A 22,831-nucleotide genomic window follows, 5' to 3' on the forward strand; every position below is an offset into this window, starting at 1 on the left:
AAATATTTACAAGAGACGTCAAAGATTTTAATTGAGATGCTGATGTAGACTGTCAATAATAATATTCATAATGCAAATCCAATACATGAAGCATTGTTCACAACACAACTCGTTTTTTTTTGTTTTTTACTCTTATAGCAGTCAAAACTACTTCGCAAATAAGACAGACAGGAGATGACCAATACTATATGTAAAAAAACCTACTGTTTCTGTTCCTCATAAAGTAAAATGTACATATGAGCCATCTTTTGGCTCAGTGGTTAGATTTAAATAGCTCTACAAGCTTCATTCTCATGGATACAAGAAGTCTCATTGGTGTAATGGGATTGAAGGAGCTAGCCAATAAGGAGTTAGTACGAGAGTGCTCATTGGCCAATAGCTGCATGGATATGTTTGCCCTCTTTCATTGTCACTAGGGGAGTGTGGTGCTGAGGATGGCAATCTTGATAACAGTATGTCATGCATACTGCATTTCTCTGCTTGTCAGATTTTAGATAACACTTGCACGAGGTGCACACATCTGTATTTAGAGGGCTGCTTGAATGTGTAAATTAAATCTTGTGAACCTTGACACATACGCACATGCACCACTGACGGTGGTTGCGCTGCTTCTACGTCACTGAGGTAAATTGGTTTGCTTTGCAAGGAAGGACCATCATTTCTTGCTGCTGTCTCCTTGGCAACCACTTCCTTATGGGCAGTCTTTGGACACAGGTTAAGTAATGAGTTTGTTCAGAGAAACTATGAAACTCTGCTATATTTAACTGAGTTTAAAGTGACCATGAAATCAAAATTGACCATCCTTTTTTTTATCTTGTCATATTTTAATATTTAAAAAAAAATATATTTGTTTTGAATTTTTTTTATCCGTGCACATTATTAATTTCGTAAAATTTCATGTAATTTCATTATGTTTTTAAAATTCTCGTAATCTTTCATCAAAAACATGTCCACACCCCCTCACAAGAAACAATGGGCAAGAAAAGATGACCAGCTAAATGCCGACTTACTTTAATGAGATAATTGAAGTCCTTCACTTTTAGGCCTGTCTGGCTGTCGTAGTTCACATGTTGCTTTGCATATTTATCTGTGTTTAATTCGTGAAAGCAGGATAGAGGAACAAACGCTGCTGTAAATGTCTCTGACCGAACTGGGGACTGTTCAGATTGTCAAGCCTCAGTGGTGCAAGTAACCAAATCCCAAAGTACATTGCTGTCATTGTCTCATCCCAGCACTTACTCAGTCACTTGTTCTACCTTGTTTGACATAAATAAAAAAACTTGTGGTGTACCAGACTTGCTTTAACCTGCACGGCATAAATAAAAAGACGCGGTCAAGCATGTATACTAAGCCAGGATGGATTGTAAGGCTAAAAATGGAATTGTTGTTGGAGCCATAACCTTGTGGCCAGTGCTTTGACATATGGTGCGACAGAGCTTGCTTTATAAGCCTTATTATATATTACACCCACATATACACACAAGCATGTATATATACAGGTGCATCTCAAAAAATTAGAATATCGTGAAAAAGTTCATTATTTTTTGTAATTTATTTAAAAAAGGGGAACTTTCATATATTCTAGATTCATTACATGTAAAGTAAAACATTTCATTTCAAACATTTCAAGTTTTTTGTTTTAATTTTGATGACTAGAGCTTACAGCTCATGAAAGTCAAAAATCCAGTATCTCAAAATATTAGAATATTTGCATTTGAGTTTCATTAAATGACCATCCATACAGTATAAATTCTGGGTATCTCTTGTTCTTTGAAACCACAATAATGGGGAAGACTGCTGACTTGGCAATGATCCAAAAGACGAACATTGATGCCCTCCACAAAGAGGGTAAGTGAAAGAAGGTCATTACTGAAAGGGGTGGCTGTTCACAGAGTGCTGTATCAAAGCATATTAAATGCAAAGTTGACTGGAAGGAAGAAATTGGGTAGGAAAAGGTGCACAAGCAACAGGGATGATTGCAAGCTTGAGAATACTATCAAGCAAAGCCGATTCAAACACTTGGGAGAGCTTCACTGGAGTCAGTGCATCAAGAGTCACCACGCTCAGACGTCTTCTGAAACGGAAACAACGTCATAAGCATCTTACCTGGGCTAAGGAGAAAAAGAACTGGACTGCTGCTCAGTAGTCCAAAGTCCTCTTTTCAGATAAAAGTCAATTTTGCATTTCATTTGGAAATCAAGGTCTGGAGGAATACTAGAGAGGCACAGAATCCAAGCTGCTTGAAGTCCAGTGTGAAGCTTCCGAAGTCTGTGAATATTTGGGGTGCCGTGACGTCTGCTGGTGTTGGTCCATTGTGATTTATCAAGTCCAAAGTCAATGTAGCCGTCTACCAGGAGATTTTAGAGCACTTTATGCTTACATCTGCTGACAAGGTGATGCTGATTTCCTTTTCCAGCAGGAATTTAGCACCTGCCCACAGTGCCAAAACCACTTCCAACGATATTCTAATGTTTTGAGCTGCACCTGTGTATATATGTGTGTGTGTGTGTATATATATATGTATATATGTATATGGCATTGTTGTTCGAATATAACATTAATAGTATGGTGGCGAGAGACAAAAAATGGTTTGTTTTGGAATGAACATGAACATATAGGAGGGTTTTGTGTTGCTTGAAACACATTTGTTGACCTTTACATCTAACATTAATTTGCTGAAAGAAAAATAGTGAGAACAAGCAGCTGACTGCTTTGGACACTGCCATTTTCTTCTCTAACACAGTGGCTTTGATTATGACACAGTGACGACAGACTGCTGATTGACTCATCTGCTCACAGTGCTGTCCAGAAAAGCCGGCACACTCTCTCACTTTGTTCTGTGAGCTCTGAGTGGGGTGCTATATATTTTAGACAAATATAGTAATGAATTCAGCAGCTGTTGCACAAGATACAATGAAAAGAAGTGGTGAGGCTACATAAGGGCCAGGGTGACACTGGCCAACTTGTTGGCTGGTCCACCCAATGCATTTATGTAAAAAATAAGTAGTAAGATTCTGGTGGATGAGTGCTGGTGGACGAGTCCCTACCCACTATACCCACTATACCCACCCAACATACCTGAAATCCAATTTTTATTGGTTGAACATACTGACATTTTTAAATGACATTGCAAAACATTGCATCATCAACATCACAGCGCAATCCCAGATGTCCTATGGCTTGAGCAAAGAAACGTGAGGATTATGCATTTACACTGTGATTGCATTTGCATAAATAATACAATGTAATCTGTTTAAATATAAAATGAAAAAGTATGTAAATAAGTAAATTTTACATTTGATAAGGAAACTAAAACCCGATTCGTTCAGGAACGAAGCAAGTGAATGGGTCATTGAATCATTTACTCAGCCAATTCAAAAATGCTGATTTATTCACTAACAAAACACCAGCGTTTGTCACTCGAGTCATACAGTGGTTCTGTTGTATCTTTTTTTGGACAGGCAATATTGATAATACTGTGCCTAAAAAGTAATTCACTTCATATTAAGTTCTTGTTTGTCTTGTCTATTGAACATTTGTATAAAATCAGTATCGCATTTGTAGGCAAGCTGATATTCAGGGAAAAGAGCACTCTTGCTTATGGTATACTACTGAACGACATCATATAATATAAATAAAAATAATAAATACAGGGGGATTTTTGCACCAATATCTTGAATTTTGGTGTCATTTTTACCCCAAACCCCCATTAATTTCCAACCCTGGGTGATAGTAGCCACATTGTGTCTTTTGTCACTGCGACACACCTCTCGACAAACCCTTCTGCGGATGTGCAAGACAATATTGTCACACACCCTGAGCTAAAAAGGCCCATTTTATCCACCCCTCTACACCTACTTGCACATAATGTAAAGCAATAATCAGACTAATGCACACTAACAATGTCGTTAGATAATGGAATGTTGGCTCAGCTAACATTCATTATAACTTAACGATTGCAGTCATAATGGCAGGTGATATGGTGCAGAGATGTCACCTAACATGCATATACAGTACAATGAAACACTGTTCGTGTCAGCCAACAGATACACTTACAGTAAAGGCCTTTTCTTTAATTCTTATTTTTCTTTAGATATGATTCTATGAGGTTTATTTGAGGATTTCCTTGGATGTGAACACAATGGGACTCTTTGTCTTTGTCTCTTGTGTTTGTGGGGTGTTACACTACTGTTTGCCTTCCCCCTCTCCCATGTCCCAAGATTTATGTAGCTACAGCCCTATTTCTCCCTTCACTGCTGATTAGAAGGTTCCCTAAGGACTGTCATAAATGTGCTCTATCTATATCCCCCCCAACCATCTACAGTACATTAATCTGTGATTTTATTCCCATGCTTATGTTCGTGGGTCTGTATGCCCTATAATGAATAGAATCTACAGCTCTCATCTGGCCTGGGAAACAAAGAGATGAGTGTGCATTTGGATGGGTGTTTGTTTCTGTGTGGAAAGGGTCAGGGTGAATATGTCTATGTTATGTGAGAGATGCGCATAATGGTGCTAATAAATCATGACTTTGGTCCATTTTCCTTTTGTAATCATGTCAGAATTCACTAAGGGCACAGATTGTGTACAGTAGATTATCACTCTATTGTCTCACCAAGCATAGGGACTCATTTATTCTGTCTCGGTGACATAGAGAGATTGTAATAAAAGAAAGGGATGGTTCATAAGAAAGAGAATGGTCACTGACAAATGAAAGGAATAGGAGAAAAGGATCACGGGTCAGATGGTAGAGAATCTTGTTGGACATTAGAACAGTATCAAGTGCTAGATGTTTTCCTTTCTGTCCATGACATGCATACACAGGTGTGCATCTGTGTGTTAGAGAGAGAGAGGTTTTATATATACATGGATGATCTAGAATTAAATGCTTGCAACGTGGATGGTAAATAATTAGGAATAGCAAGACATATTGTAAGAATGACAGTCTGACTCTTGCTGATGCAAGTGACTTGCATGATTCAAATCAAAATCAAAGACACATTACAGTCAGACGTTTATCTAAGTTGTTTCAGATTTTATTTTATAGTATTCAGTGTTCTCGTCTGAGTCGTGTGACCTATTGTGAATTTGTTCCTCAGATGACCTGAGTCCTTTCACAGACTTGTTTCCTGCTCTCCTATTCAATCCTGTCCTATTTAACAAAGACTTAAAAACTTTTAAGCCAAAAAATGTTAAACCCTTTAAGCCACCAAAACAATAATCACATGACAGTTGCAGTTTCTTACACTGTAAAAAGTGATAAGTTGACTTAACTTAAAAAAAAATTGAGGAAACCTGTTGCCTTAAAATTTTTAAGTAAATGATAATTAAAAAAAATAAGTTGTGAACTGTCAAGTTCACTTAACTTTTTTTTTAATTATTATTTACTTAATTTTAAGGCAACAGGTTTCCTCAAATTTTTTTTAAGTTAAGTCAATGTATCACTTTTTACAGTGTAGATCACTATTTATATAAGTGCAAAGAAAAAAACACCAAAATATTTCCATGGTGGCTCAGTTTTGGACACAACCCTGGCTTTTTGGACACAAAACTCTTTATGGCTTTACATGGCATAATACAGCTTTGACCTTTTCATCTTTGCAACATCTTTTTTTTTCATCTTTGCAACATCAGAAAAGTAAACACAAATGTCACTATGATATTATGAATATGATGTAGGCTATAAATTGTTACTACACTGCAGAAAGTGATATGTTGACTTAACTTTAAAAAATTGAGGAAACCTGTTGCCTTAAAATTATCAAGTAAATATTAATAATAAAAAATAAGTTAAGTGAACCTGACAATTCACATAACCTAATTTTTTTCATTATTATTTACTTGATCATTTTAAGGCAAGGGGTTTCCTCAATTTTTTTTAAGTTAAGTCAACTTATCACTTTTTACAGTGTAGACCACAATAAACATTCTTTACTTCTGTGTGAGATGCAGCACTAAAAGTGGAGACATACTAAACAGGGATGAAGTCCCTGTGATTGGTTCAAGTGTACTAGATACAGTTGCTAAATGAGGCTACCAGTGACTGAAGAAAGAATTACCACAGATTTGCAGGATCTTGTGTTGTACAGTTAGATCAGGCCTCTGTTGGTTGAAAAGAGCGAGGTAATGCGCAGCTGATTGAGTAGATTGATGTGTCCTTCACTTAAGGATTTCTCTGTCTTCATTGATTTCAGGTTCTCACTGATCACAACACTGCACATTTCACTGTCCATTCATCTGCTGCCTAATGACTGTCTCTCCATCTCCTCCACCTTCTTCTCCTCACGCTTTATCTCTCTTGTACAGACCCGTAAAGAGTCGCCTATTTTCTTTTTCATTTAATCTACACAAACAGGTATTTAAACTCTGAATGTTTTATTCTGGGAACACTGTTATCTTTCTGGTGTTCTACATTTCCAGCAAATGTTGGAGGAATCTATACATGCGTGCACAGCATCTCGTACAGATTTTCTTGTATCTTTATCTGGAGTGCACACTATGAAAGTGAACACTGTTGATGCCTTTAAATTGAGAATTTTAATTTTAAGGAAACTAGGGAAAAAATATTAATTTTATTCATTCAATTATTCAACTTATTTCTCTACATTATTTAATTACATATTTTCCAAAGCTTTAAAATAAGATTCTACATTCTTAATAATTTACTATGTAAAGAAAAAGGGGATCAGAGGTCCTAAAAAGTATAGGAAAATATATTTTATAAACTATTTTAAATATATATATATTTTTAAAGAAATTAAGTTAGAGATATGAAGGACAGATAAAAAAAAAATGAACTAGTCAGCTTTTTGAACAAGTGGTCTCAATGAAGGCCTTTATAATTAGTCTGATCACCAATTACAAGTGTTCCATATATATTAAATGGATATGGAGTGCATCCCTTTTAATAGGGTAAGTGATATTCGATGAATAAAACCTAAATAATTTCACAACACTAGTTCTCACAAGACAAATTATGCATAATAAAACTGTACAGCATTCATTTGAAGCCTGACAGTAATCAGCTGCATTGCTTTAAATTGGCTTAATGCAGAGATGAAATCTTTATCTTTCTGCAATACTGCATTGTAAAAACCCCTTTCCACTTGCTCAGCACTTTTCTTCCAAATGGAAGAAACTGCTGGTCAGCATAGACCTGTGTTTAATGCTCTGAATCACATGACGTGCTAAATAAGCACTAAAGAAGAAAAATCTTTAGTCATCTTTACTAATCACTAATTGACTCAGTTGTTAGATGACTAGTTGACTATCCTGTCCCATCCCTGCTCTAAATGCTGAGTGTATACATGCCTATGTCCTGCTGGTGTACTGTAAGTGTGTGACAAGACCTAATGGTGTTTTCAGTTACAGATCCCAGAATGCTGTACGTAACACTGCTTTGAGGCAGATTGCATTCTGCTGCCTAATGGATAGTGAACCTGAGATCCCTCACACAGGCTCTCTCTCTCTCTCTTTGTTTCTCTGTCGCTCATTTACTATGTCACACTATACCCTTCAGCAATGACATCAACACACCACAGCCCAGTTCTCCAATCCCCATGTCATCGATCTCTCCTCACACAGCTTTTGACCGGTCAGACCGCAGCACTGGCAGGTCTGGCCTCACCTGAGGAGTCAGAGGTGAAGGCATTCATGGCACGCCCATGATACCTATTATTATCCATATGGTCGTCCATTAGCCTATTTATAGCACTTTATTTGCTGCACACAAATGTACTATTATAAAATACCTCATGCTGTACACACCTAATTGTTCACACTGTTACTTATCTGTCATCATAGATATATTGATGTGCTCACACGTGAATGAGACAGAAATATCATAAAGCATGATGCTGTGCCATTAAGGCACATTTTGACTTTATTGAATGATGTGGACTAATTTGATTCTTCACAGCACACTAACACCGTGGCATGCATTGTTATTTGGTCTTACTGGTGTTATTTTAGTACTATTTATATTATTATAGTATTTATATATTTACATTTTATTTATTTATATATTATATATATATATATATATATATATAATATAGATTTCTATTTAGCTTAATTTTTTTTTTTTTTACTTTTTTAATTTTAGTACTTCTGCAGCTTTAGTACTTAAAATTATTTATTTTACTTATTTGCCAAGGCAGCATTTCCTAATTTTTTATTTTATTTCAGTTTTATTTTAGTTCTCAAAGTTTTTAGTTTTCATTTTTATCTTTAGTTAACAATAAGAACACTGGTCTTAAAGCAAGATTTATATAAAATTTATAAATTTTGATAGAGACTTTTAACTTTGAAGTCAGATTTCTTTTCTTACTCCGCACATTGTTCCCACAGCAAACATCACACCTTGAATACACACATACATACACAGACCTCTGATCCATAGTATTGGAAAAACAGAATTGCCCTTAGTTATATAACAATCCTTGAACTTTGGGTGTGAGTGCATCTGTGTTTCAATAGGACAGGTGGGGAATACCAGACATTTCTTATGGCCCTGTTAGGGAGGGACAGTCAACACTGTCTATTGGCTGTTGAGCATTTTATGTCACTTGTACATATAAGCTGTTTGTGAACTCTTATATTAGTATGTAGAGAAGAGATGCTGACAAATTTATTGACATTAAACCTTGTACCTGACATTTTGAGAGTACATTAAGGTGTACCAAAGTCCAATTAATCAGGTTTAAACCAGCCACTTTATTAGGTACAACTGTTCAATTACTTGGTAACACAAATTGCTAATCAGCCAATCACATGGCAGCAACTCAATGCATTTAGGCATCTAGATGTGGTGAAGACGACTTGCTGAAGTTCAAACCGAGCATCAGAATGGGGAAGAAAGGGGATTTAAGTGACTTTGAACGTGGAATGGTTGTTGGTGCCAGACGGGCTGGTCTGAGTATTTCAAAAACTGCTGATCTACTGGGATTTTCACGCACAAACATCTCTAGGGTTTACAGACAACAGTCCGAAAAAGAGAAAATATCCAGTGAGCGGCAGTTGTGTGGACGAAAATGACTTGTTGATGTCAGAGGTCAGAGGAGAATGGGCAGACTGGTTAGAGATGATAGAAAGGCAACAGTAACTCAAATAACCACTCGTTACAACCAAGGTATGCAGAATACCATCTCTGAACGCACAACACTTTGAACCCTGAAGCAGATGGGCTACAGCAGCAGAAGACCACACCAGGTGCCACCCCTGTCAGCTAAGAACAGGAAACGGAGGCTACAATTCGCACAGGCTCACCAAAATTGGACAATAGAAGATTGGAAAAACGTTGCCTCGATTCTCGATTTCTGCTGCGATATTCAGATGGTAGGGTCAGAATTTGACCATGTCCATCCCTTTATGACTACAGTCAGGGGCATCATGCACTCATTATTTTTGAGGGGGCACGAGTTGGGGGGGGGGGGGGGGGGGGTATTCGTCATGTGACACACAGCAGCCAACAGCACTTATGTTTTATTTATTTATTCCTTTTTATTCGAAACGCCCCCAAACGCATTAACTATATCATGAAATATCTTGATTCTCACCTTTATAGATTATGTTGATCTATAGTGGGCGATGGCCAAAGTAATAACGTATCTATTAATTATGCATAAAAACCTGTCTGTTTATGGGTGTCATGCCATAAAATATTTTTAATACAATTGACTTTATATTTAATGTGAATTTAACATTGAAAGTTAATGTGGATAAACACATTGCAAGTTAGGCTACTAATATAACACTTTCATTGATAATGAAAATGTTCTTTGCTCTCTTTGTGTACAAAGAACATTTTCACTGAGTCTAGTTCAAGCACTCTCTAAAACTCCCATTAAAATCACTGAAGCTGTTTACACTATGAAATGAATATCTTACAGATTCGTACACACATTTGCACTTTGTTGTTTCTTACGAGAGATCGCCAGAAAGAGGTCTTCAGTCAGCGAGCGAGTGAAGAAAACATTGGCATTTTAGCGATGACTAATCTGAACGCCTCTGATTGGTCATTGCATTCATAAACTCAACAGAATCGCGTGTGATTGGTTATAATGCGCAGTGCTTTAAAAACGCATCTGTATCTGCTCAGCGCCAGCCAGCGAACGCAGATGTCAATTTAGCAGCTGGTGATTTGACGCGCTGAAAGTTCTAATCACGCTGGTGTGATTGTATCAGATATAGAAAATATTAATCTGCTATTTTTTCTCTTTTGGAAGCTGGATTCAAAATCCACTTGGCTCAAAAATCTGAGGGGGCACGTGCTTGAATGGGCATGACGCCTCTGACTAGTGTACCCATCTTCTGATAGCGACTTCCAGCAGGATAATGCACCATGTCACAAAGCTCAAAACATTTCAGACTGGTTTCTTGAACATGACAATGAGTTCACTTTACTCAAATGGCCTCCACAGTCACCAGATCTCAATCCAATAGCGAACCTTTGGGATGTGGTGGAACGGAAGTTTCGCATCATGGATGTGCAGCCGACAAATCTGCAACAACTGCGTGATGCTATCGTGTCAATATGGACCAAAATCGCTGAGGAATGTTTGTAACACCTTGTTGAATCTATGCCACGAAGAATTAAGGCAGTTCTGAAGGCAAAAGGGGGTCCAATCCGGTAGCCTACTAGCAAGGTGTAACTAATAAAGTGGCTATATATATATATATATATATATATATTATCAGTGCACCAAAACTTCACAAGGGAATGTCCCAAGGTTCAATGTAACACTTGTCAAATGTATCCATTTTCAAAGATTATAGTCTTTTGCCAAAGTGACTGCTGTTTTAAGAGGTCACTGAAAATAAGCCAAAAGCAAAAGGGAAGTAAATTTTGAATGAAAGCCACAAAATTGTTGATGGAAAGCCATCTTGTTGGGACTTGTTCAAAGTTTAAATGGATTGAATTTTAAATTAACAAAACAACCGCAGAGACATACTGTATAGCTCAACCAAGCTTTATTTACATGCGCAACATTTCTTATACAAACTAGATTACAATTCAAAATGGAGTACACAGGAAAAATACTCACAAACATCTAGTAGAGAAGCTAGATGACTATAAGATAAGAAGTAAAAGACAAAGGTAATAGCAGAAGGAGGTGAGGGAGGAAGGCTACGATCAAGGTGGGAAAATGTGGAAATAGTGGTATTTGCTGATTATCATGATGGGTGTAGTAAATAAAACGTTTCCGGTTACTATTGTAACCTTGGTTCCCTGAGAGACAGAAACGAGACATGGCGTAAACGTCTTGGGGACTCCCTTCCTTCCTAACCTACCTGAAATCTTATTGCACATCGCCAGTGAAGTTGCAACTCACACTGGCCAGTGCCAGCCAAGATGGCTAATAGGGGCGGTATAATAATGCACTGTTTTGGTGGCATAAACTCAGAATCTTTCGACTGAACTAACAGCACAGCAGACCTGAGCAGGGAACACGGCGGCCTACGCCATGTCTTGTTCCCATCTCTCAGGGAACCGATGTTACGATAGTAACCGGAGACATTCCCTCTCGAGAGCGGTCTCTTGACATGGCGTAAACGACACGGTCTTCAGTAGGATGTGTGAAAGAGGAAGATTCTGAGTTAATGCCGCCAAAACAGCACATTATATAGCGGCGGGGCCCTGCCCCTATTAGCCGTCTTGGCTGGTATTGGCCAGTGAGAGTTGCAACTTCACTGGCGTTGTCCAATTAGATTTCAGGTAGGTTAGAAAGGAAGGGAGTCCCCAAGGCGTTTACACCATGTCCAGAGACCGCTCTCGAGAGGGAACCTGTATTGTTTGAGGATGCTGAACTGGTTGTAAATGGGAAGACAGGTACCTGTGTCAGTCATCTGGAAAAAGAAGAATTTTATCTGTTTTTTTTTCTTTTTCTAGTGAAGGAGGTTTAAGAATGCATGCAAGGCAGAAGGCAGTTTTTGAGACAGCAAAAATATTGTCTATGAAAAAATTTTACAAGGTTCAGATGTCTTGTAGGGGCAATTTACCAATTCATTGCGCACTGGATATCATTAGTTACAAATTTGAGTTTGACAAATGAATATGATGAAGGCAAAGCTTTAGGGTGTGGAATCTTGGAGTAAAGCAGGTGTGTCAAACATATGTCTAAAATTATGCAATCATTTATTATATCAGTATTTTGTAGATTTTACTTTTTTACTTGCAGTAGGACAGATAAACACTTTAATTTACGTTGTTGCATGAAAACTTCTCTTGTCTTGTCAATGATGTTTGATTAATAGTCCCTAATTACCAAATTTGCAAGAATATATGTGAAATAGTAAATTTAATTTGCTCTGTTTTTGTTTTAACACATTATTGGTTTTTAGAGCAGCTTTATTCGTTTATCGTTTATTCCTTTATTATACAGTAACGTTTCCTTCGACACACCTGCTGTAAGCCAAGTCTGTCCAACTCCCCAATTATTAGCAATTATATTATTTTGTTCAACACATGGACTTTGAAAGGTTTATCTGTATTAACACTAAATTTCATAAGTATAGCAGAATGTATACATATATATGCATTGCACACGATGCATATGTACATTTACATGCATGCATACAAGGACGTATGCAGTGAAGGGTAACCCTCTCTGAGGGACAGAAACACAGAACATTAGGATTTGTATATGACTTGTTATAATAGCACAACTAAACAAACAAACAAACAAAAAGTTTAATAAAGTGACAAACCCCCCATAAAGACATCAAGAAACTTACAATAACACAGGATGGAATCCTGTTGCTTCATCTCCTTATTTCAGAATACTGTTGTTCATGTACAAATGTCCATAAAACATTTCTGAAATTGTGTACAGCCAGGTTGCAGTTAATTCAAGATGAGACCCTGATGTTGTAATGGAGACCCCACTCTCCCCTGAGCAATAGTGATGCATTTTGCATACAGGGACAGAAAAGTCCCCAAATTTCACTGTGTGTTTTGTGATTTTGGCTGCCAGCATCTCCTACATTTTCAAGTAATTTGGCAAGTATATAAAAGATAGCTTATTGTTTTTGCTCAGTAAAGATGGCTTCCAGAGGAAAGCCCCATCCATCATTGAATGCTGCCATAATGCTAATCATTTATTCTATGTCCTCATGGCCAGGGAAACACAGATGGCCTTAATAATAGGACAGGGCTCAACACTGATTATTTAGCACCTGGTATGGCATGGAAATGTCCATGATGCAAGTTAATATTTACTTATTCATTACATTTGGCTACATGTATATGCAAGAAATCCAAACATAACTTTGCTGGCTAAATAAGATGCCTCCACCTGCTAAGCTTTCAATTTTACCACTTTTTTGTAGTTACAGACAGTACACACAAATGAATTAGTCCTTATGGTTACACTCAATCACAAAAATTTATTACTTAAGTATTATTATGAGGCAACTATATTTTAGATTGGGAACTAGGCTAACTACTGTATGATAACAGTGAATTAAAAATGAAAGCAATGGTTGAAGTGCACCGTGTCGAGCTACATTACTCCACTTGAGCTCTGTAATTTTTCAGGTTAAGTCTGCACCTCTATATCGATCAGTGACCACACAGTTAGTGCTTAGAGGATGACAGAAGTAACCAATCATTTAACAAAAATGTTAGGGAAATCAGAGAGAGACCCCAGCCAAGGAAACTATGTTTATGACAGAAAATATACAACAGGCCTCTTTAAATTTCTTTTTAGATTACATCACCTCTAACAAAGAGATAATTTCAAACATTGCATAATGTTGTATAATGATCTGCGAGTTCGCTGTTTGTTTGTTTCTCCAATGGGCAGTCTTTTGTTATGGTCTCGGTCTGCTGAGCTGAAGGTAAACATCATCAGGATGTTGTTGTCAGATGGACCTGTAAACAGGCATATCATCCAGTGCTTGCCGCAGACAGCAAACTTGGCAAAGGATACTTCAAGTTTGTTGGATGTTTTTTTTTTTTGTGCAGGATATTTCTTTCTAGTTGTTATTCTATTGTTTGTTGTTTTCTCTGCATTTCTGAGCCTAGATAGAGAGAAAGAAATAATACTCTGTAATAAGAAATGTAATAAGGAAAACAAAACACATCCTGTACAGTATAAGGGGCCATACAAACAGAAAGTGGTTTTGCTTTCCACTGCAGTGCTTTTCCATTGGGTTTTCTATGTAAACGTGGTACACAGACAGGTTTGACCAGTGTGTTTGTGTCTCAGGTCTTTGCAGCATCTCACACATGACACGGCGGTCCAAAAAACTTAAGCTTAAAAACAGTGTCTCTAGACCTTGTTTCCATTCCACTGTGCTGCATCTTGCCTTTGTCCTGTTTGAATGGCCCCTATTAAAATATCTCTTTCCTAATCAAACTGAAATTTGTTTGTATTTAATCAAATTGCCTTTTTGTTTCTCCATGACATGGACAGTTACTGTATGAGTGCATATTTTGACTTACCTAAATGACTGCCGTCAGCCAGGCACCCAACTTTGAGTGGATTGCTTCGTCCCGGTGAAGTTTCCCACAGGATTTAGACTAACGGCGTTTTGCACCAACGCATCAAAGTTAAAATCCAGTCCATCAGAGTCCATTAGTTCTGAGCGAATTATGGAATCCACATCGCAATCCAGACTGCCGTTAAACATGTCCAGGTCCAAGTCTGATGGAAAACGATCAGTTCCTGAGGGGTGGCAGATGCCCACCCCGTTACTTCCGTTCAGGCCAGAGTAAAGTGAAGTCTCAGTCATCAATATGGAAGGCTGTGGCTGGAGGTGCTGTTTTGCAGAGACTAAATTATTAGCATCGTTAGCTAGACTTTGCACCCTGTTGTTGGAGAGGGAACGCAAAGAACCCTGGACATTGGGCCCCTGTTGCTTGTTCTGGAGGTGGCTGCTTCGCCCATTGAGCACAGAACTGAAGGATGACATCATGGGATCATTACGCAGCATGAGGCCATTGCGAAGACGGGAGTTTTGAGAGGTGACAGCAGCGCTGGCCTGTGATATGAGTGGATCCGACTGCGTCATCATGACGTCACTATGACTGTGCGTGACCAGAGAATCAGAATTCAGCAGCTCCTGAAGGGAGTTCCCCAAACAAGAAACACTAGAGAATGACGTTTGCTTGTTTTCCTGGATGGTCTGCATGGGCGTTTGACGTAGGCCTCCTGCTGAAGACCCAAAAATGGTGTTACTGAATCCTCCGGTATTGTTGCTCACAGTTTGGGATGAAGAGGAGCTTGTGGGTGATGTGGTGCTCTTGGAGCCAAAACTGAACGCAGAAGACCCTTGAACTACCTGCACTTGTGTGGTGATGTTGTCCAATAGATCGACCATTAGGTTGTCAGCCTCATTGAGATTCATTGTGCCAGTCAAGTCAGCTAGCCCTGGAAGTTCAGCAGGGCACGTTTTGGAGTTTGAGAAGGACGACGAGGGAGGAGAAAGACTGCTGGGGCTGGAGTAGAGCATTGGAGACAGGGGTGGCCCATCTGGAACATCATCAAGCTCTGGATTGGCCAGGATAGGTGACAGGCTCAGACTCAGTGTGCTAGCGTTGGAGTTAGTTCGTGAGCGGAAGTCAGTCCAACAGGATTCCAGTTCATCGCTGCTCCGGGAAGTGGGACTTCCTGGCCACTTGGACAGACCACCAGCAGATAAGTTCTCCAGCGAACCCTCCTGGGCTGCTTGCAGCGCTGCCTTTTTCTTGGCTGCACGCCCACGTGCAGTCTTGGTGTATTTGTTACCATTGTCCATGGAGACTGCACGTCGCCTTGGCGCTTTACCTCCCCGCCCCCCTTCAGGATTGATCATCCACCATGAGCTCTTTCCAGTCCCCTCATTCTGTACACGGATAAAACGGCTATGCAAGGACAGGTTGTGCCGGATGGAGTTCTAGAAAGTAAACAGACAAAAAGCAGAGAAAACGGATGGTTATTAATCATACCATCCCATGATTCAGGAAATAATCACTTGATAAAAGTACATTTTCCAATCTATCTATCTCATAATGCACCAACATAATGCTCCAACCTAATTTATGATATCTGAAGAACAGGTACTTTTCAGCACTAATGAATAGGAAAAAAGTGGAAAATAGATGTCATTGTGTATTACATGTACAATGTGATCTCAAGAGGCTGAGAAAGCACAATGTGCCGTGTAACTATAGTAACTTAGCAGAGGAAACGTTTTACAGCTGGTAACCTTGGCAGAACAGAGAGGTTACATTTCTAAAACATTCTCTTTTCTTTTTTAATGCACAAGGATGCACCATGATATACAGACATTAACACATGCTAAATATTTCAGTTATCAAATACATTCTAATATATACTGCGCCTTATTATTTACAAGTCTCAAACACAAAAGCTTAGTACATGTTGATGAGCACATTTCTCAAATAAAATACCCTGATCCGTGACTCACGAGATGTGTGTGTTGAGCTACAGTATGATGAGCGATACCAAGGATACCGGTGTTTACAGTGCCAAGTCTCTCTAGAGATTAATGACATAATGTTTGTGTGTGTGTGAGGGAAAAGAGGCGGAAGGGTATGACTAAAACCTCAATGGAGCAGCATGTTGTGAATGAAGTCATTAAAACCCATTCATTTTCTTCCTCCGCTTGCTTGGCAGCTCTAAACAAACTTGTGGCACTGACACCAAAAACAAACGTATGGCAATTACACCAAATACAGTACATTTTCTCCTTTCTTTCCATGCATTTACCTGTCTTATTTTAACTTTTCCTTACTGCGTAATCCTGTTCTAGGTAAGGCCCTCAGGAGAGGACCTTAATAAGTGTTTATTGAGTGTTTGTGCATGTGTTTTGATTGTCAAGAGTATCAGTGTCTTTGTGGTTGTTAACACTTTTCAGAGCTGACTCATAGCAACTCTACTGCCCTTGCATTGCCATAAAATATAACATAGCTTTCAGAAAAAGAAAAGGGTTTGGATTTATATCCCCCCACGAGATATCTGTATAGGAAGCCCCTGGCTCAAACGTATCTATCCATACGCAGTATACTTAAAATAAACTGCTCACCTACTTTGCGCTACCTACAAAATATGAGATGCACAAGAGCAGTGCACACACCCAGTAAACCCTATAATTATCCTCTCAGTCAGAAAACACATACCCACACTTTCCTTAATCTGCAAAGCTCATCCTTTCAGCCTGAAACTAATGGGACACTAACAATTTTTCTGTCTTTTAATGCTAAAAAAATGACAATCCAAAACAATACCAGTTTTCAATTGTTTAAATTTAAGCCATTTTATGTAAAAAATGTCTAGTAGTCAGTATGATGTGTATGATCTCTCTGCACACGTGTGTGTGTGTGTGTTGGGGAGGCTGTTAACTGAGCGCCCAGCTGCATACAGAATCTCTCTGGAACACAGAGACCTTTTTGTCCGTCAGCAACATGTGGTAACAATCCATCAATGTCAGCAGACACGCAATGCACACACACGCAACTACGGCTTCGCTCACATTCTTCTTCTGAGAGATGTGTTTTGGTTATCTGGTGCTCTCTGTGAATGTTATTGCGCTCTGACTGGTAATTTTTGTGATGTCAGGAAGCCAGTGACTAAACCTGTAAACAGCAGGCGCTTTCCCACAAATCAACCAAAACCACAGGGATATAAACCTGCCAACCCTTACGAAAAAGTTAGATGGGAGAAAATTATATTGATTAAGAGGACATTTTAAATATTATTAATATTTTAAATATTGAGACAAACTAACTGGTTTGTCAATTTTGACTATGGCTGAGCAATCGCTAAAATAAATATTGCATACAGTAAATGTTTAATAAAAAAAAAGAAGAAAAAAAAATTTTTTTTTTACCCTTTGACAATATTCATCAAATATCTTAATATTATGTACTTAATTTAATACATAAAAATATCACATTAGACTTCTGTGAAGTGTTTAATTCACTAATTTATTAAATCAGAGTTTTGGATCTGTTTTGGATCAAATAATCAAAATGACATTTTTGCAGATGAAGTTTAAATCAAGGTCTTGATGGTCTCATTTTTACTAGATGTGAGAAAGGACGGTGAAACTGACACACTATTTAATGGCCAAAAAAGAAAGAAAATATAAATATTGTAGTACACAACATAATATATTGAAAAATTAGTTCTGAACATATTCTAAATATTCTATACTATATACCAACCAACCCAATGGCATGTCAAATTTTTCCATGTGAATGCAGTTCCTTTGAAAGCGTGAAAGCCAGCAAAGAGCAACTAATCTCTTTCTCTCATTGGAGTTCACACACTATGCCCCATAACAAAACACAATTCACATCTTCATAAGGACCCATAAAGTCCCCACCCCTCTTCATCACACACACACACACACACACACACACACACACACACACGCATACATACCCAGCATTATTTCAGCAGCATGAGCACACACTTACTGCAGTAACTCAAGGCAGGGCCATTGTATAGGGGTTTGGCAGCTGAACATTTCACTGCGGTTGCCTTACACTGCCCTCCACACTCTGCATGTCATTGAGTGTGTGTACACAGAAGTTACATTTCCAGAAATCTGCAGGAATAGATCTTATTTCTTAGCAAACCCAAGTACTGGCTTTCTTAGTATTTGGTCCATGTGTGCTTTTATATTTGTGACCAAAAGGAAAAGAAAACATTCAGAGTCTAGTGTTTGTGTTTTTAGGAAGGGTCAGAGCAGAGGACAGTTAGAAAAAGACAAAACAAGTTTGAGAGAGTTTGTGAGGGAAGAAAACAGGGCACTTGAGCAGTTTAGAAATAAACTGAGACCAGTGTTAATTCTACACCATTTTTTGTCATAATTTCTGTCTTTTCAGAAAATTGCCAATATTTATAATAGTCAATAGTTTATCTTGTCAGTAAGTCAATATATTTACAATAACTGGTTGGTTTACATGTACACCACCATTCAAAAGTTTGGAGTTGGAGAGATTTTTTTTATGTTTCTGAAAGAAGTCCCTTATGCTCACCAATGCAGCAATTATTTTATCAAAATGTAGTGTGAACAATAATATTGTGAAATATGAATACAATTTAAAATAAGTTTTCTATTTATATATATTAAAAATTACTTAATTCTGTGATGGAGAAGTTGAATTTTCAGAGGCCATTACTTCAGTCTTTGGTGTCCTTCAGAAATAATTTTAACATGCTGACTGTGCTCAAGAAACATTTCTTATTATCATCAATGTTGTGCTGCTCAATATTTTTGTAGAAACTGTGAATTTTTCCAGATTCTTGATTCTTTGATGAATAGAAATCAGCATTCATTTGAATAATCTTTTGTAACATTATAAAGGTCTTCACTGTCACTTTTGACCAATTTAATGCATTGTATAGCTAGTTAATATACATAATATATAGCAATATCAAAAAAAATGTTGATATCAAAAAGCCTCTGATCAACAAACATTTTCTTTAGTCATTTTGACTAGATGAACACCATCGCTGACACAGCAAAGGTAAAGAGAAAGGCAGTTTATGCACAAATGCAAGCACACAAACACACACAGTCCAAGCACACTGACCCGCACCCTCCCACTCTCGCCTCATCCCATTCCCAGCTGCCTTGACTGCTGGAGAGGAGGAGAGAACATTCCATTCCATCCAACCAAAATGTGCATTTTCTGGCCAGCACAGGACATCTCTCCTTTTGTGTGTGTGTATCATATTCAAAAGTGTGTGTGTGTGTGTGTGTGTGTGAGTGTGAGAGAGAGAGAGAGAGAGAGAGAGAGAGAGAGAGAGAGAGAGAGAGAGAGAGAGAGAGAGAGAAAGAAAGAGTTTGTATATGAATTGACTGAAAACTGTAGTGGACTGCATGTGGAGTGGGGCTCCAGTTCTTTCTGACAGTACATTCTGTGTTTTCTGTTCTCCTTCTGTTATTCTTTTGTTCGTTCAGAGGTTCATACTGTACATCCCAGCCAACAATATAAGAGTTTCTCTAGCTAAAAGTACAAAACACGCAAATTAAAATAATTGTGCAGGTCATGCATGACTAACCAGCTAGAAACAATTACATAACTGCCTGCAAAGCTATGGGAATGTTTATTCCTTTCCCTCCAGAGTTTTACACAGAACTAATAATTGGTGCGAATGTTTCCAAAACATGACCAATACAAAGCATCTTAAGCATGTAAGACTACCCAAGTATGTGTGTGTTATGTTCACATTGCATAACGTGGAATGTTCAAAGACCTCCTTGTTTATCCTGGGACTTCAGATCCAGGGGTGGTGGCCTTCCCAGCCCACTCTGTTTAGCCAATCATATTGTTCATATACAGGCACGCACAAACACACACACACCAGTTGTAAAGCTGACCTCACCGTAGCACTGTATTTGTCATCTGTGCTGTCCAGGAAATGTACACAATCACTCCTAACTTCGATTTTCTCACATTTCCACAAAGTATTTATAGTTTGCAAACAAAAGTATTCATATAAACATGATCACTCTGATTCAAGAGCTTGGCAACCACTCTCATTAGCATTAGCCACTGACTCATTGAGACTTCACAGCAGTATGTCTGTAGTAATAGTATTAGGTGGCAGGGAGTATCTTAGGACAACATTATGTGCGTCTCTGGTACAGATAGTCCCATTAATAGGCATGGGTCGTGTGCCAAAGAACTGCAAATCCCATTCATTCAACTCTAAACAAATGCACTGGAGATGGAAACGAGAAGAAAAAGGAAGGAAGGGGTGGTGTTAAAAATAAGAAGGACTTTAAATCCACTGATAATTTTTCAAAACTTTCACCATTATAATTATGCTTTGGTTCCTTTGATTTGTTCATAAACTGATGGTATATACAGAGTTATTATAGTTAACTAAAACCTAGAACTAAATTACTGGGTGGAAAAAAGTTATTTGAATTCAAATATAAAAAGTATTTTATTTCAGCTAGCTGCATTCAGCATTTCTCATTTAAACAAATAAAAATATATACAATCAAAAATAGCAAAATTACTAAAATTAAATTAAAATGGAAAACAAAAAAACAAAAAAAAAACCTAATAAATAATAATAAAACCTATAATAGTATCTCAATGACACTAAAACAATACTGGTGTACAATAATGTCAAATGTCAATATGGGAAATATCAATATCACCATGAATGTATTTAATAAATACATAAAAAATAAACCAAAAGAAAAGAAAAAAATATGTATTTATATTTTTATAAATATTAATTGATAAATAATAATAATAATAATAATAAAACACAGATCATTGACAGTGTATTCTGAAATACATCTGTACAGTGTTTTAAAACCGCATTTAACAAATCCAGTGAAGAAGATTATGTCCTCTCTCTAATCAGGAAGTACTAAATGTGCCCTTCCTGTCAGGTGGTGATGAATGACTGAGAGAATTGTCTGGACCACATCTAAAGCTCAACTATTTAGGGTGATAGGCTACGCAAAGTCTAGAAATGTAAAAGAGGGAGAGGGAAAAGGGAAATTTGACTATCAAATCCATGAGAAATGTGTACCTGGCCTTGGATTTGAAGTTCATCATCATAGTAAACTCCTCGCACATGCATGTGTGACAATCCTTTTAGTCCGTGTCTATCGTGTACTTCTCTGTAGGCTGCTCAACTCACTTCCCACACGTCTAAACTCTTGCTCCACACCCTCTTTGGCATCTCTCTCGGAATATGGAAGACCCACGACCGACTCAACATAAACAACACTGAACAGACATCAGCCACACGTGTGATGTTTTTAGCTCCAAATTGGAACACTGTGTCCCTTGATGTCCCAGGTTAACCTGGCCAAATTGATAGTGTAGGGACCTATTTATTCATAAGTCTTTGACAGACAGGTCTGCTAGTTGGAACACCGTGTCCCTTGATGTCCCAGGTTAACCTGGCCAAATTGATAGTGTAGGGACCTATTTATTCACAAGTCTTTGACAGACAGGTCTGCTAGTATAAGCTCGATTTCTTTTTCCAAATGTTATAACAGGTTTTTTGTTGTTTTTTTTCTCAGTAAAACAATAAAACTAGCTCTCATGGCTCCAACAAATCTGTTCTCAATCAATGTTGTATTTGGCTCTCACTTTATCGTGCCAGGGACCTGTTTGTCTAGCAAAATGCAAGCAGCATGCATTGAACAAGCAACACGTATTTGGAAGACTACAGCTGCGATATTTAGCTCATTATAATGGCAGACAGAGCTTGTGACATTTCGGTGAATAATCGGTTTCAAAGGTTTGCCTCTGAAAAGTTGTCACATGCACAGTATTGCGTGACACTGTTGAGATGATTCACTGATGAATACGGGATATGTAGAGTAATTTAAAAGAGACAAAGATAATAGAACAGGTTTTCTTTTGACTCTAATAATATTCTCAGAATGAATGTGTTCATAGTGGCTGTTGTATTCACATTGCTGTGGCTCTCGGGAGTAACTGAAAACATCTTTATCAGTGTTTGGCTTCGTGTCTATGTGAATGTTTGTCGCTCTTAAGCACATCTGGGCTGGATTTAAAAAAGGGCCTGTTCGGTTTTATTTTTGTGGGTGTTTGTGTGTTTGAGAATGTGTATACACTGCGGCTTTTCTAGCCATGATCACATAGACGCAGCTTGCTCAAGGGACAAGCCTGTGTTTCATTTGGTTTTACAATTTCATTGTATGCCTACATGAATTGGTGTTAAAGTGGATTGTTGTTCAAGACCAGGTAATTAGCAATCAAAGCTCACTAATACCGTGTCCGAAATCGCTCTCTCATTCACTATTCATTGGGCAGGCCTGTTTTACATTATTTACATATGAGAGAGACTAAGAAACATGGTGCAATACAAAA

The 22,831-nt window shown here is 38.0% G+C and overlaps 2 protein-coding genes across 3 annotated transcripts in view; both read right to left on the reverse strand.

The window, feature by feature from the left end:
• The window catches only part of LOC306879751 (enhancer of rudimentary homolog), a 1,222,178-nt gene that overhangs the window by 518,762 nt on the left and 680,585 nt on the right, over positions 1–22,831 (reverse strand). The gene's annotated exons all lie outside the window — the stretch shown is intronic.
• The window catches only part of LOC306880092 (forkhead box protein O3-like), a 33,413-nt gene continuing 22,468 nt past the window's right edge, over positions 11,887–22,831 (reverse strand). For both annotated transcript variants that reach the window (XM_079433388.1, XM_079433389.1), the window contains exons 3-4: positions 14,447–15,879; positions 11,887–14,022 (exon numbers count right to left, since the gene is read on the reverse strand). In XM_079433388.1, coding sequence (XP_079289514.1) covers positions 14,461–15,879 — 1,419 coding nt within the window. In that variant the 3' untranslated portion in view covers positions 11,887–14,022; positions 14,447–14,460. The remainder of the gene's footprint in view (positions 14,023–14,446; positions 15,880–22,831) is intronic.

The sequence above is a fragment of the Barbus barbus genome, assembly GCF_936440315.1.
Source record: "Barbus barbus genome assembly, chromosome: 14".
In the NCBI taxonomy this organism is placed as follows: domain Eukaryota; kingdom Metazoa; phylum Chordata; class Actinopteri; order Cypriniformes; family Cyprinidae; genus Barbus; species Barbus barbus.